The sequence below is a fragment of the Pipistrellus hanaki genome (assembly GCF_964339955.1).
Source record: "Pipistrellus hanaki genome assembly, chromosome: X".
Classification (NCBI taxonomy): domain Eukaryota; kingdom Metazoa; phylum Chordata; class Mammalia; order Chiroptera; family Vespertilionidae; genus Pipistrellus; species Pipistrellus hanaki.
The window spans coordinates 1,338,617-1,353,085 of record NC_140524.1 but is presented as its reverse complement, the minus strand read 5'-3'; the positions used below and the strand labels follow the sequence as shown (position 1 = coordinate 1,353,085).

General features: G+C 48.9%; 1 protein-coding gene across 12 annotated transcripts in view; it reads left to right on the top strand.

The window, feature by feature from the left end:
• Positions 1-4,006, top strand: part of BCOR (BCL6 corepressor) — a 76,468-nt gene extending 72,462 nt beyond the window's left edge. For 10 of the 12 annotated variants that reach the window (XM_084870099.1, XM_084870101.1, XM_084870103.1 and 7 more), the window contains 4 exons: positions 366-511; positions 867-944; positions 1,108-1,264; positions 2,841-4,002. In XM_084870099.1, coding sequence (XP_084726225.1) covers positions 366-511; positions 867-944; positions 1,108-1,264; positions 2,841-3,132 — 673 coding nt within the window. In that variant the 3' untranslated portion in view covers positions 3,133-4,002. Of the gene's footprint in view, positions 1-365; positions 512-866; positions 945-1,107; positions 1,265-2,840 lie in introns of all 12 variants that reach the window. The other 2 variants (XM_084870096.1, XM_084870097.1) reach the window with 2 other exon arrangements.
• Positions 4,007-14,469: the final 10,463 nt, after the last annotated feature.

The following is a 14,469-nucleotide window of genomic DNA, read 5'->3' as shown; positions in this document are numbered from 1 at the left end:
ATGCCAATGAGGAGAGAGAATCATGGATCAGCTGCCTCCTGCACGCCCCACACTGGGACTGAGCTCACAACTCAGGCATGCGCCCTGACCGGGAATCCAGCCGTGACCTTTTGATTCATAGGTTAACGCTCACCCACTGAGCCAGCCAGCCGGGCTTTTTTTTTATAACGTTTTCATTTTGCCTGTGCTCCTTCTTAGGCCCGGGACTAGGTATGTTAGCATTTGAGAATTAGGCCTGGAATAGTAGGCACATCGCTTGACCCTGGGTCAGTCCCTGCCTCAGTTTCCCTCTCTGGAATGTCAGCGGCAGCACACTTGTGAGGATGGTTAGAGGCGGGAGCTGACCCTCTGCCCCTGTCCCCCAGGCCCCTCCACGATGCAGTTGAGAACGACCACCTGGCAATCGTCCGCCTGCTGCTCTCCTATGGTGCTGACCCCACTTTGGCTACGTACTCAGGTAGAACCATCATGAAGATGACGCACAGCGAACTCATGGAAAGGTTTTTAACAGGTACGGCCAGGTCACGTGGCGGTGTCATTCAAACCCGGGGAGGGGGGTTCCCTGCGCTCCTGGCCACGCGCTCAGAGGGCCACCCTCGTTTACTTACTGGGTCACCAATGTCAAGTTAGTTTCGGAAAGAACATACGGAATCCAGAGGAGGTGCCAGCTTTATGTTGGCCTCTGAGGGTGGAAAAATTCTTAGCTTGCTCGGCTGCTTTTGTTTGCTGGGCAAGGAGGCACCCATCCCTGGTTGGAGGGTGTGGGAGGGGACGCACCCTGGGTGGCCTGGGGGTGAGATGTCTGTCCCCCAGTTCCCTAGCCCCCTGCACCCGGTGCTCAGCAGCAGCTTTCCCTCTGTCTGCAGACTATCTGAAAGACCTGCAGGGCCGCAGCGACGAGGACTCCAGCAGCTTCTGGGACTTCTACGGCAGCTCCGTGTGCGGTGAGCTCAGTGGGCAGCGCGGGCCTTCGGGCCATTTCTCTGCCGGGGATGCGGGTGCCACAAGCGGGGCTCGCTGGGAAGCGTGTTTGGGGTCCTTCTCTGATCGGACACAGTCTGTGCTGATGCCCTTCCCTCTCCCTCCCCCTCGCTCGCCCTCCATTAGAGCCGGATGATGAAAGTGGCTATGATGTGCTGGCGAACCCACCGGGGCCAGAGGACCTGCAGGAGGATGACGAGGCCTGCAGTGATGTGTTCGAATTTGAGTTTTCGGAAAGCCCCCTCCTGCCGTGTTACAACGTCCAAGTGTCCGTCGCTCAGGGGTGAGCATGGCTGTCTTGTGCTTGGGGACGACTCAGGTGCTCTTGGGTGGGGGAGGGGATTCCAAAGTGTCTGTCACACTTGGAAATGCAGATCTTTCCCCGGTGGTGGTGGTGGTGGTGGTGGTGGTGGGTGCACAGCATGGTTAGTAACTGCCCTCATCAGAACACGCCACCAGAGCCCGGCTGCGTGGCTCAGGGGTTGAGCGGTGACCTAGGAACCAGGAGGTCAGGGTTCGATTCCTGGTCAGGGCACAGGCCCGGGGTTGTGGGCTCCATTCCCAGTGTGGGGTGTGCAGGAGGCAGCCGATCCATGATTCTCTCTCTCTCTCTCTCTCTCTCTCTCTCTCTCTCTCTCTCTCTCTCCCTGTCTCCTTCTCCCTTCCTCTCTGAAACCAATACAAGTATATATTTTAAACAAAGAATACACCCCCAGAGCTCAAAGGACACTGTTGGGCCCTTCAGTCACTGGGCTCTTTGGAAAGGGATCCACCGAGGACCCTTCCAGGCACTGAGGTCCCTGATCTATACCGATGACATGTACTTCCTGCATCTGATGAGCAAAAGCACTGGGAGGTCCCCGGGCTCTTGTGTGTCATCAGATTTGGTTAGCTCGTGTGTGTGTGTGTGTGTGTGTGTGTGGTCAGCAGGATCCGACAATGGACACACACGCGCACACACACACCCGTCTTTTATTTGCTTCTTCGTGTTCATCCCTGCCCATCCCCCTGCCAGCGTCACTCCTACACACACACACACACACACACACACACACACACGACACTGAATTGTGCGTGTCTCATGCCTCAACACCCCTCTGACCCCGTGTGTGTGACACGCTCCCACGGCCGGGCACTGCCCCTGAGCCCAAGGCCCATGGCTGAGGCTGGGGTGGGAAAGCTGGAGGGCCCCCCTCTGCGTTTATGGTGCTCTGTCTGTGCGGGGGGAGGGGAGGAGAAACCAAGGATGCGCTGTGCTGGCCTCTTCCGGTGACTGGTGCCGGGCGCTCCTTGGAGAGCGAGCCCCTGAGTCAGGCTCCGCCGGCGCCTGTGACGCGGCAGTTTGTGATGCGGCCCCTCCAGCTGCCGCTCTGGCTCCTGGCTGCGCTGCCTGGTCCTCCCCGAGGGGCCTCTTTTATTTGTTTGTTCCTAATGTGTTTTTATTGATCTCGGAGCGGAAGGGAGCGGGAGACAGAAACATCCGTGTTGCGGGGGAATCATGAATCAGCCGCCTCCTGCTCGCCCCACACTGGGGGTGGAGCCCGCAACCCGGGCCTGTCTCCTTGACTGGATTCGAACCCTGACCTCCTGGTTCCTAGGTCAATGCTCAACCCCTGAGCCATGCAGGCCGGGCCCTAAGTGGCCTCTTGATAAATGGAGATGCAGCCAGAGGGAGTGGCAAGAACTAGATCCCCTCTTCTGCGGGAAGAGGGGGTGCTGGGGGAGGGGGTGTCTGCGCGGACGGAGCGGCCCCTGCCTGTCCCACCAGGGACCCAGCTCGCGGGGGGGGGGTGGCGGTTAGCACTTGGCAAGCGCTTCGCAGGTGCCTGGCACTCAAACAGCTTTGCTCGCCGCCGCAGGCCCCGCAACTGGCTGCTGCTGTCGGACGTGCTGAAGAAGCTGAAGATGTCCTCACGGATATTCCGCTGCAACTTCCCCAACGTGGAGATCGTCACCATCGCCGAGGCCGAGTTCTACCGGCAGGTTGCAGCGAGCCTCCTGTTCTCCTGCCCCAAAGACATGGAGGCCTTTAACCCCGAGAGCAAGGAGCTCCTGGATCTGGTGGAGTTCACGGGAGAGCTGCAGAGCCTGCTGGGCTCCACCGTGGAGTGGCTGCACCCCAGCGACACGGGCTCGGACGACTACTGGTGAGCCGGCCCGGCCGCCTGTACAGTGTGTCATAGTGTTAATCCTTGTGCATAGGTGCCATATACGGCTATTTCTGTAAAGAAAGGACACTATTACATATGGAAATATCTCTTCTTTATATAAGAGAAACGGCTCCAGTGGGAAAGGACTTCGAAACGTGGTTCTGTTTCCTTTTTAAGCTTTTCAGTCCGTTTTTATGAAGCTGTTGTAATGTTCCTTTGCTTTTCCATGCACACACGCTTTGGGGTATGTTTGTGTCTTTTTTTTTCTTGGAAGATTTGTTTCTTTGCTTTTCTTTTTTAAGGAAGGAAAAAAAAAAAAAAAGATGAAACGGAGCGCAACACTGATTTAATTTCATACAAAGCTCCGACGGATGGCCGAGGCAACAGCCATGTAGTGTGGCTGCACCTGTGTGGTTGGTTTGGGGTGAATTCGGTGATGTTGTAATTTTATGTTTTGTTTACAGTGTACCTGCTCGGGTCAGGTAAATGCCATTGGATGCAGTCCAGTGGCGTGTAATATAAATTCAAACCATACCCACACACAACAACTAATTGTATGAAACTTTTATATCCTAATTTAAAAGCTGTGAAATTAGTTTTCACGCATCAAACCGGATTGTTTATATGTTTAAACATTTTATGCTCTTATTTAAAGAAGACTTTGAGCTATTTTTTTCTGTACCCTGTAAAATATTGAAAACTAACATAATATGTTGAGGTTGCTTGAAAATGTACATAAAACTAAAATTTTCTGAATTGTGTGTTTATGTTTGAAATCTGTGTTTTAACTTTGTAAGTAAATTCTCTGCCTTTGTATTTATATTTTACAAAAATTTTCTTAAAAGGCAATAAACCTGTTGAAGAAAGGAGAACATTGATGTTGTGTGTTATGTATTCCTAAAATGTCACAGATTTTTTAAAAAAATCTTTACTGTTGAGAGTATTATAGATGTTCCCTCCCTCCTCCTTCCCCCCCATTGCCTCCCTCCACCCTGTTTAGCCCCACCCCATGCCTTCACCACCCTGTTCTTGTCCTTAGGTAAGATCTTTGGTTGATCTCTTCCCACCCCTCCCCCACCCCTGCTGAGAGTCAGTCTGTTTCATGCTTCCATGCCTCAGCTTTCATTTTACTTACCAGTTTACTTTGATCATTAGATTGCTTCTTTATCTTGATTTTTAGATTCGATTGTTGATCTGTATTTATTGCTATTTATTCCACACTTTTTAATCTTTTTTTCTTCTTAATCTTCCTCTTCTTAAAGAGTACCCTTTAGCATTTCATATAATCCTGGTTTGGTGGTGATAAACTCCTTTAGCTTTTTCTTATCTGTGAAGCTCTTTATCTGACCAATTCTGAATGATAGCTTTGCTGGGTAGAGTAATCTTGGTTGTAAGTTCTTGCTATTCATTATTTTGAATATTTCTTGGCACTCCCTTCTGGCCTGTATAGTTTCTATTGAGAAATCAGCTGATAATCGTATGGGTGCTCCCTTGTAGGTAACTAACTGTTTTCCTCTTGCTGTCTTTAAGATTCTCTCTTTGTCTTTTGCCCTTGGCATTTTAATTATGATGTGTCTTGGTGTGGTCTTCTTTGGATTCCTCTTGTTTGGGACTCTCTGTGCTTCCTGGACTTGTAAGTCTATTTATTTCACCAGGTGGGGGAACTTTTCTATCATTATTACCCAGTGGCTCAGCCTCCCCAGTCACCTGAGTTTGGGGCCCTCTAGGTGTGTCCCTGTGTGGACTGTGTGCCCAGTTTTGTAGTTGAGCCTTGATTGCTGTTGGCATTTCTGGGAGGAGTTGACCTCCAGGCCAATTGGCTGTGAGGACCCGTTGGGCTATAGAGAGAGCTGCTTTGCGGGAGGGAGGCCCAGCTGTGAAGCAAGGCTCTGGTGCTAGAGCCGGGTCTTGGGCCTTTTATTGGCAGGTTTGGGGCATGTTATCACCAGCTGCAGCTTGTTTGAGAGCCAGGACTGGCCATTCATATGGAAAAGCTGCTGCAAACAACTTGGGTGGGGCGGGGTCTCAGGGAATCACTGGGGCGGGGCTAACAGTGCTCCAGGATGATGGGGATTCGGGTAGGGCTGCCAGTCAGCCAAGGGATGGGGAGAGTCCCACCACAGGAACAATAACCCCTGTGAGCACCTGCGCCTTTGAGAAAGCCACCCCTGAGTTCCTGCCCTGAGGCCAGACCATCCGCTCCTGATTTACATCTGGGTCCCCCGGCACTGGAACTGGGAAGAACCCAGCCAAGTAAGTTCATGAGCCAGTCCGGTAAGAGGAGCAGCTGGGTCCCCAGCAGCCTCTGTGTCTCTCAGCCCCAATCCCGCTGGTTTTCACAGCCTGTCATTGTGGGGACTTCTCCCAGCGCTGGACCCTGGGCAGGGGTCTGGTGTGGGGCTGGGACCCCTTGGTCTTCTGAGCAGCCCCCGCAGAGATGACCTCCCTCCCGATTGAAAAAGCGCCCCGCCCCTCCACCAGTCTCGGTGTGCTTCCTTCTTTACTTCTCTAGTTGTAGGACTTGCACTCAGCCAGCTTTCCAGTGGTTCTGAATGATGGTTGTTCTGTATTGGTTGTGATTTTGACGTGGTTGTGGGGGGCAGTGCGCACAGGGGTTTACCTACGCCACCATCCTGGTTCCTCACAGGTGTTTTTTTAAGTGCTATTGATGGCAAATTTCCTATAGATAATTGTAAGGCAATTTATAGTCTCTGAACCAAAGCAGACTGGAGGATTTCAGGGGAGTTGTGCTCAGAATATGATTTGGAGTCCTGTTCTGAAAGCCTAATTTGTGGCCGTATATTTTGATGTCTCAAATCCTCACCTCCCCCATCTTCTGTGAAGCCCTAGTCAGGTTTTACATCGCCTTTGGGCTTGATGGACTGCAGCAGTTCCGTCATGAGCAGCCCTTCATCTTTTCCAGAAACGGCTTTCGTTGTGTCTTTTCTCCCTTCAGAACTCATGTGTTTTGGTCACTTTCTGGGTCAAATACAAACTGGCATGGCCTGATAGTCAAGGCCTATACCTTTAACCTCTCTGCTCCTCTGCTGCTTACTTTTTCCAGCAGTTTCCATATTGAGGTCTGTTACTTGGCTCTCCATTTCTGTCCCACTTCTTTTAAGGTCCTCCTTAGTTGCAGAGGTTAGAAAACCGAAAACTACTAAACTCCCTTGCAGCTAGGAATCTGTTCGGTTAGGAAGGCAGAGTAAGGTAGAGGCATCTTCCTGCTCTAGTGGCTGCAGGGAGACACGCTGGTCAGTTGGAATGACTAAACCAGCCTTCCAACACTGGGTCTTCAGCTTCGTAGGTGATGAGAAGCGGTGGTGGTAGTGGCAACAGCATTCTGATGCCCACATGACAACCTCAGCCTGTTGCTATTGAACCCTGAGAACATCTAGGCAGAGCAGATGGGCTCTGGGGTCAGGGGCAAAGCTGTGGATATTATGTGCTGGAAGAGAGGGTCTTGAAGTATGTGGAGGGGGAGGGGTCAGCAAACTCCCTGAAATTTATTAATATTAATTTTTCTGATTATTAAAAAATACATTTTAAAAAAAAGCCCAAGCATTTTAGACATGGAGGCTCTTTGCCATCACACAACACCCCCCCCCCCCCCCTCCCGCAGAGTTAAAACTACTGATGAATTTTTGAAGGAAGTCATTTCCGGCAGTGGAGTGATGGAGAGAATGAAATAAATAGGACCAGTAAAATGGACTTGCAGAAATGATGTGAACCTTGGTCAGGAACCAGATTGTTTGCGGTGGGAGGCAGGAAGAAAAGGATACATAGTTTCCTTCTGTTTACCCAGGGGACGGGAGTTAGGCACAGGCAGTGAACTGGTTACTAATGTGGCTTTTGTAATCAAAGAAAGTATAATTTCAAGAGAAACACCAGAAGTGCTTTATTCAAAGTAATACCCCTGGCTAGGTACACATTTCCCCATCTTTCAGGTAATTTGTGGATACCATCCCAACAGAACTTTTCTTGTTTTGAGGCAGACCATTCAGAGTCCCCATTTCCCACTTCCTGGTACATTTTGAAGTGCTGCTCAGACAGGGCGTGTGCCATCGATTGGAACTAGTCATCTGAAGGAGCAAGGGCTGGTGAATATGGCCCGTGGGTTAATACTTCTCAGACAAGATCTTTTAATGTGTCTTTAGCTGGTTTTGAAGTGTGTGATGGTGCATCATCATAAAGCAAAGTTACTTTGCCATGTCTTCTGGCCCATTCTGGTAGTTTCACCATCAAAGCATGGTTCAAATTGATTATTTGTTGTCAGTAGCGATCAGTACTCACGGTTTCACCTGGTTTTGGAAGCTCATAATACGCCACACCTTCGTGATCCCACCAAACGCAGAGCACTGTCTTCTTTCCAAAGCGATTTGGCCTTGCAGTCCATGTTCATGGTTGACCTGGATCAACCCATGATTTTGTGCATTTGGGAATCTCAAAATAAATCTACTTTTCATCGCCAGTCACAATTTGATGCAAAAAAGACTTTCTTTCAGTTGATTTTCCTTCCTTTACAATCTTTCCCATTGCATGTAAACGATCGGAAATTGTTTGCTGAGCAACATTTAATCTTTCTGCAAGTTGTTTTTTAGTTTGACACACATCTTCATCCAATAATGCTTGTCATTGACGGTCTTCAAAGTTTTTTGGTTGACCTGGACTTTCTTTGTCTTTCACATCGAAATCATCACTTTTAAAGCATTTAAAGCAGTGTTCACAAGTATCTTGAGATGGAACATGCTCACCACAAGCTTCCCGAAGTATACAATCACTTTCAGCAGCACTTTTCTTCAAAATAAAGTAATGAATTAGAACTTCCGCAAATGCTCTTTTCTTGGCACAAAATTCAACATTTTTAAGCGTAAAAATATCTATGATGTTAACACCTTCAGAAAATTTGACATAAGAAGTTTTGAAGCTTGCTGTTAATACAACAAAATAGCATACATATCAAATCACATATACACTGAGTGGCCAGATTGTTATGATCTCTGAATGCATAATAATCTGGCCACTCAGTGTATATCCTTCCTATATAATAAAAGGCTAATATGCAAATTGTTCCCTCTACCCGGAGTTCGACCAGCAGGCAGGCAGGCCAACCTCCCATGTCCCTTGCCCCTGGTCAGGCTGACCAGACCCCACCCATAATGAAGTCATGCACCAGGCTTCTAATACACACACACACACACACACACACACTGAGTGGCCAGATTATTATACATTCAGAGATCATCATAATCTGGCCACTCTGTATATCAACATATGTGTAACTCCATCTAGTGAAAAAATCCCATTATTAACTGGTACACCTGGTAAACATCTATCTGCTTTAAAAATTCCCTCTGGGGAGAGAACAGGCTGCAGGGGGAAGGGATGAAAGTGCACGCCTGTGAATGGCCCTAAAGATGTGACTTTGGCATCTATAATGATACACCAGAAGCAATGCCTAGGAATCAAAAGGGAAAATGAAACAAACCTGTCTAACTCTGTATTCACTCGGTAGCACACCCAGACAGAAAGGAACTATTCCTACTCACTAAAACATAATACATTGATTATCTAACCCCTAGTGGGTTTACCCTAAGCAAACACGTGAAATTGTTCTCAGTAATCTCATCCTTGTGCTGAAACTGTCCCTTTTGTGTTGTAAGATCAAGCAAAAGTAGTCGGTATTGTTGAGAGCTGGGATTGGGGTATGGGAGGAAGGAAATGGGAGTGTAACATTGCTGAGACTGGATAGATTGTGGCGCTGAACTTGAATTGGAAGTATGGAGCTTCCCCGTCGGTGACCTTGGGGAGATTTCAGGGTGAGTGGGGTGCCTGGAGAGGGCATGGGGCCCCTCACTTCTTCCCCTCGTCCAGCTGCTTGTTCTTGAGCTTTGTCTCTTTATAAGAAGCCTGTGATCTGGTGAGTTAAAGGTAAGACTGTGAACTGATGATGAATTTGATCTTAAAAAGTGTTCCCTAGTTCCACCCACTGAAAAGGCTTAGAAACAATGCCCAATGGGAATGAGCACCACTAGCTCTGAGACTGTGGTTTCTAAACACCTTTTCCCACTAAAAAGAACTGAGGTTCCTTTGAGAAATCATGGATTCCGGTTGAAGAGGGAGAGTTGAGGGGAGTATGGATATACACAAGCTAGTGGCACCGTGCCAGAGGCTGGGCAGCCAGCCTGGGGAAGTACAACTGGATAAACACGGGCTGCTCTGAGCACTACAAATACAAACACAAACAGAAGTTGCCCAAATCCATGAGTTCATAAAGATATACAGAACAAGCTGACCTGCCCTGGCTGGTGTAGGTCAGTGGATAGAGCATCTATAGCATTTATAGATTGTGTGTTGCAATGGTAAGACATTGGAGAGATCCAGGTTCAATTTGAAGGGTCCCAGGTTCAATTCTGGTCAAGGGTATGTACCTCAGTTGCAAGCTCCATCCCTGGCCCTGGTCAAGGTGCATGTAGGAGGCAACCAATCGATGTGTCTCTCCCACATCAATGTTTCTCTCTGTCTCTCCCCCTCCCTTCCACTCTCCCTAAAGATCAACGGGAAAATGTCCTCGGGTGATTAACAACAGCAAAAACGGATCTGTTTTGGAGGGATGCTGGGGAAACCCTCATCATTTGAAAAAGAATCAAGGCTTTTCCCTGTCTTTCCTACAGGAAAGGATCTGGTATGCTTTCCAGCAGTGCCCCGGCCGGAATGTGAAGCAATAATAGAATGCTGCCATTTCCCAGCCCTCAATGAAGTGGTGCGTCTAGGCCGTAGTCATGAATGCCGGCATTACCAGAAATAGAGTTGAAAAGGGACATCTGGGCATTTCGAGCTCCTGATGGGAAAACACCTACCATGCGGGAGTCTAGGAAGAGAATGTGAGCCACTTGTGGAATGTAGCCTTTTCTAGAAGCTGGACTTTAAAAAGTGAAAAGAAACAGGTGACATTGTTACATTTTATTTTAACTCGTGCTTTCCAAAGTCTTACCATTTCAACATGCAATCTATAAATACTACTGAGAGTTAACTTTTTTCCTACTAAGACTTCTCAACAATGCAATGCACATTTCGCACAGCGGACAGCAAACTCATTAGTCAACAGAGCCAAATATCAACAGGACAACAATTGAAATTTTTTTGGAGAGACACATTTTTTAAACTTAAATTTCTTCTAACGCCACTTCTTCAACATAGACTCGCCCAGCCCTAACTAGTTTGGCTCAGTGGATAGAGCGTTGCCTGCAGACTGAAGGGTCCCGGGTTTGATTCCGGCCAAGGGCATGTACCTTGATTGCAGGCACATCCCCAGTGGGGAGTGTGCAGGAGGCAGCTGATTGATGATTCTCTCTCATCGATGTTTCTAACTCTCTCTCCCTCTTCCTTCCTCTCTGTAAAAAATCAGCTAGGAAAGCTGGGAAAGAGAGAAAAATAGCAAATGGCAATGGCAAAGGCTGCAAGGGTCAGGGTAGGCAGCACTTCTCTGCAGTTTTTAGTGGTTTCAACATCCAGACATCCAAAATAAAACTGCTGAGTTTGAACAAGAACGAATGCAACTTTGTACCACACAGATTATCACACCGAGCAAAGGATGGACCAAAGTTCGGACAATAGTACACAGTGCACATCTCCAGTGGAATATATTCTGAGAACAGAAATAGCTGCTGAGATAGCTTGAACTTGACTTAGTAAATCTCTTGTAGCGATATTTGTGTTGGAATTCTGAAAGAGTTGTATATGCATTGATGATAGAGCAAACGATAAGTACTAGTATATTGGTAATGTTAGAAACCACTGTGGCCCTGGCTGGTGTGGCTCATTGGATAACGTGTCGGCCTGTGGACTGAAGGGTCCTGGGTTCGATTTCAGTCAAGGGCATATACCTCTGTTGCAGGCTCTGCCCCTACCTGGGCCCTGGTTGGGGTGCGCACAGGAGGCAACCCACTGATGTGTTTCTCTCACATCACGTCACGTCGCTGTTTTTGCTCTGTCTTTCCCTCTCTCTTCCACTCTCCCTCAGAATCAATGGGGAAATGTCCCAGGTGAGGCCTGTGGAAGAAGGGAGATACAGACATGGGATGTGGGAAAGGAGAAAGCCTTGTGTTGCGTTTGAATTGCCAACTTAAGATTGAAACAAAACAGATACAATGTGCACTTCCAAGCTCCGCCTACTGAAAGGGCCAAAGAAGCATTGACACCCGCTGGCCATGAGCACACGTAGCACCAAATTCTTGACTTCTAAAACCAGGAGAGGGACAGGCTGGCCCCACAGACCTCCCAATCCGATGGCTAAGGTTCTTGGGGAAAATGTGTCACCTGAATCCAGCCAGGAGACAGACACATCCAGAATGGGGGCCTGCGGGACAATTGGCCTGCCCTTTTATTTATTTATTTATTTATTTATTTATTTATTTATTTATTTATTATTTTTTAAAATATATTTTATTGATTTCTTACAGAGAGGAAGGGAGAGAGTTAGAGAGCTAGAAACGTCGATGAGAGAGAGACATCGACCAGCTGCCTCTTGCACACCCCCTACCGGGGATGTGCCCGCAACCAAGGTACATGCCCTTGACCAGAATCGAACCCAGGACCTTTCAGTTCGCAGGCCAACGCTCTATCCACTGAGCCAAACTGGTTTCGGCTTATTCTTTTATTTTTTAATCAGTGGCATGGAAAACAGAAGCGGGAGGGAATGTTCTAGATTAGAGAGGACTGAAGAGACAAGCCAACCGAACACAATGCATGAACCTTGAATCCTAGATCAGAGGAAAATAACTAGAAACACTTTAGGGACCGCTGGGGTCTTTTTAAAAATCAGTTCCATTGAGGTATAATTTCCATACAAGAAAAGACACCCAGGGAAGCTCCGCCCCCAATCAGGAATGTAATGTTTCCATTGCCCCAAAAGGGCCCTGCGTGTCTGCTTTCAACAGCCCCCTCACCCCAAGCAACCCTGAGGTGATTTCTACCATTAGAGAGTCAATGGGGAAACTGAAATAAAAACGATAAATTAGAGGGTATTATTGAGTAAATGTGAATTTTCTGAGGAGTAATAACGGCATTGTGGCTGTGCAGGAGAATGTTCTGGTTCTCAGGTGAGGTGTGCTGGGGGCTCCGGCGGAATTGTGATGTCTGTGGTTTACCTTCCAGTGGTCCCGTTAAAGAGTGCGCACACAGAGATAAGAGATGGTACAACACTAGCAATTGGTGAATCTGGGGAGAGTGTGTTCAGCTGTTCTTGCAACTTTTCCAGGGGCTTGGAATTTTTCAAAATAAGAAGCTGAGGGCAAAAATGTCATTTCCACCTCAGACTCTCCTCACTGCCTCTTGTAGCTGCGTCCTCAGAGCAAGAGGAAACACGGACAGGTTAAAACATTCACTGCCTCGTCTCTCTTCTCCCTTTTCTGAAAGGCATTCGGATTCTGTCAAAAACAGAAGGCCTGCCCGGCCGGTTGAGCATCGAGCTATGAACCAGCAGGTTACGGTTGGATTCCCGGTCAGGGCACAGGCCCGGGTTGTGGGCTCCATCCCCAGTGTGGGGCGTGCAGGAGGCATCCGATCCAGGATTCTCTCTCATCACTAATGTTTCTCTCTCCCTCTCCCTTCCTCTCCGACATCAACACAAATATATTTTAAATGAATACATACATACATATTATACATACATACATACCAGCACATCGGGGATTGATGTCAACATATGAAACTTGGGGGGAACACAGACTTTCAGTTCACGACACCCTCCTTCCCAGACCCTCCGGCTTGGACAAATGGGAGGCCTGTGTCAAGCTGAGCGGGCAGGCCCTCCCTCCCTGAGAACCTGCAGGCAGCAGCGCCAAGGTGTAGGCAAGGCTTGCCTCCCCCCGCGATTCACCCCCACGCTCGGGGCTCAGGCCAAGGCCACACTCTCTGTGGGCTGTTCCCAGCCACTGAGGGCGCGGGCCGGCTCATTCCGGAGCCAGGGCTCCTCCAATGGGAACCTGCTCCGCCTCCTCGGCCCGGCAGGCTGCATTGCAGCTCTGTTCAGTCTGAGCATCTTCTTCCCACTCCTTCCTTCCTCTCTTGCACAAGCGGCGGCCCTGTCAAGGTCGGGTCGAAGGGCTTCCTTCCCTTTTCCTGCCTCCGCCAATGACTCACTTTTTTGGTCTAGGCCCATCTTGGCATCTGCTTCTTAGGGACAGACACACGCACTTGCCCTCCGTCACATTGGAGGGAGGAGGAGGGAGGAGGGGGGAGGGGGAGGATGGGGAGGAGGAAGAGGAGGAAGGTGGGCATTCCATGAGTGCTTAAGTCACAGAAGGCCTCTCTGGGGAGTGGCGTTGAGCAGGCCAGTGGATAAGTAAATGGGCTCATGGTTAGCCAATGCGATACTAGATCCCAGCTACACAGACCAAGACGGATGCAGGTCACAAACAATACTGACTAAAATAGAAGGCAAGTTACAAAAGAATGCATGCAGGGTGACACATTCATGCAACATTAACAAACAGGCAAGCCCTGGCCCGTTTGGCTTGGTGGATAGAGCGTTGGTCTGCGGACTGAAGGGTCCCGGTTCAATCCCCATCAAGGGCATGTGCCTTAGTTGCAGGCACATCCCCTGGGGGGGGGGGGGGCGTGCAAGAGGCAGCTGATGGATGACTCTCTCTCACTGATGTTTCTAACTCTCCCTCTCCCTTCCTCTTTGTAACAAAATCAATAAAATATATTTTTTTAAAGAGAGAGAGAGAGAGAGAGAGAGACAAAATACTGCCATCTTCTCAATGGGGTTCTGATCATTAATTAAGGTATTGAACTCAGGACAGTCATTACCTGCAAGGGGGGGGGGATGGTTTAGGAAGGAAGGTAAGGAGGGAGGGAGGGAGGAAGGGAAGGAGAGAGAGAGAGAGAGAGAGAGAGAGAGAGAGAGAGAGAGAGAGAGAGCTGCCAAGGATACAAACTTTGGAAGCAGCAGTTTCTTTGACTGAAGCGTGGGCCCCTTAAAATGTAACAGAAGTAACAGAGTCTGGTCTTCAGGTGCATCATTCAGAAAAGCCAAAAAGTGGACAGGCACCAATGTCTAAAGCCGGTGCCATGGATGATGTGGGCACGTGGTCTAGCCATACACGCAATATCACTTGGCAATAAAAAGCGGGAGGTCCCAACACATGCTCCCGCCTGGATGACCCTGAAGAAGCGGCATCACAGGACCACATGTCTGATTCTACATGGATGACATGCCCCGGACACGCACATCCATAGAGACAGAAAGTGGGTTCCTGGTTGCCATGGGGCTGGGGGAAGGGCAAAGGAGGGGAGTATGAAGTTTTCCCCACTCTCATAGTCCTGGAGGCTG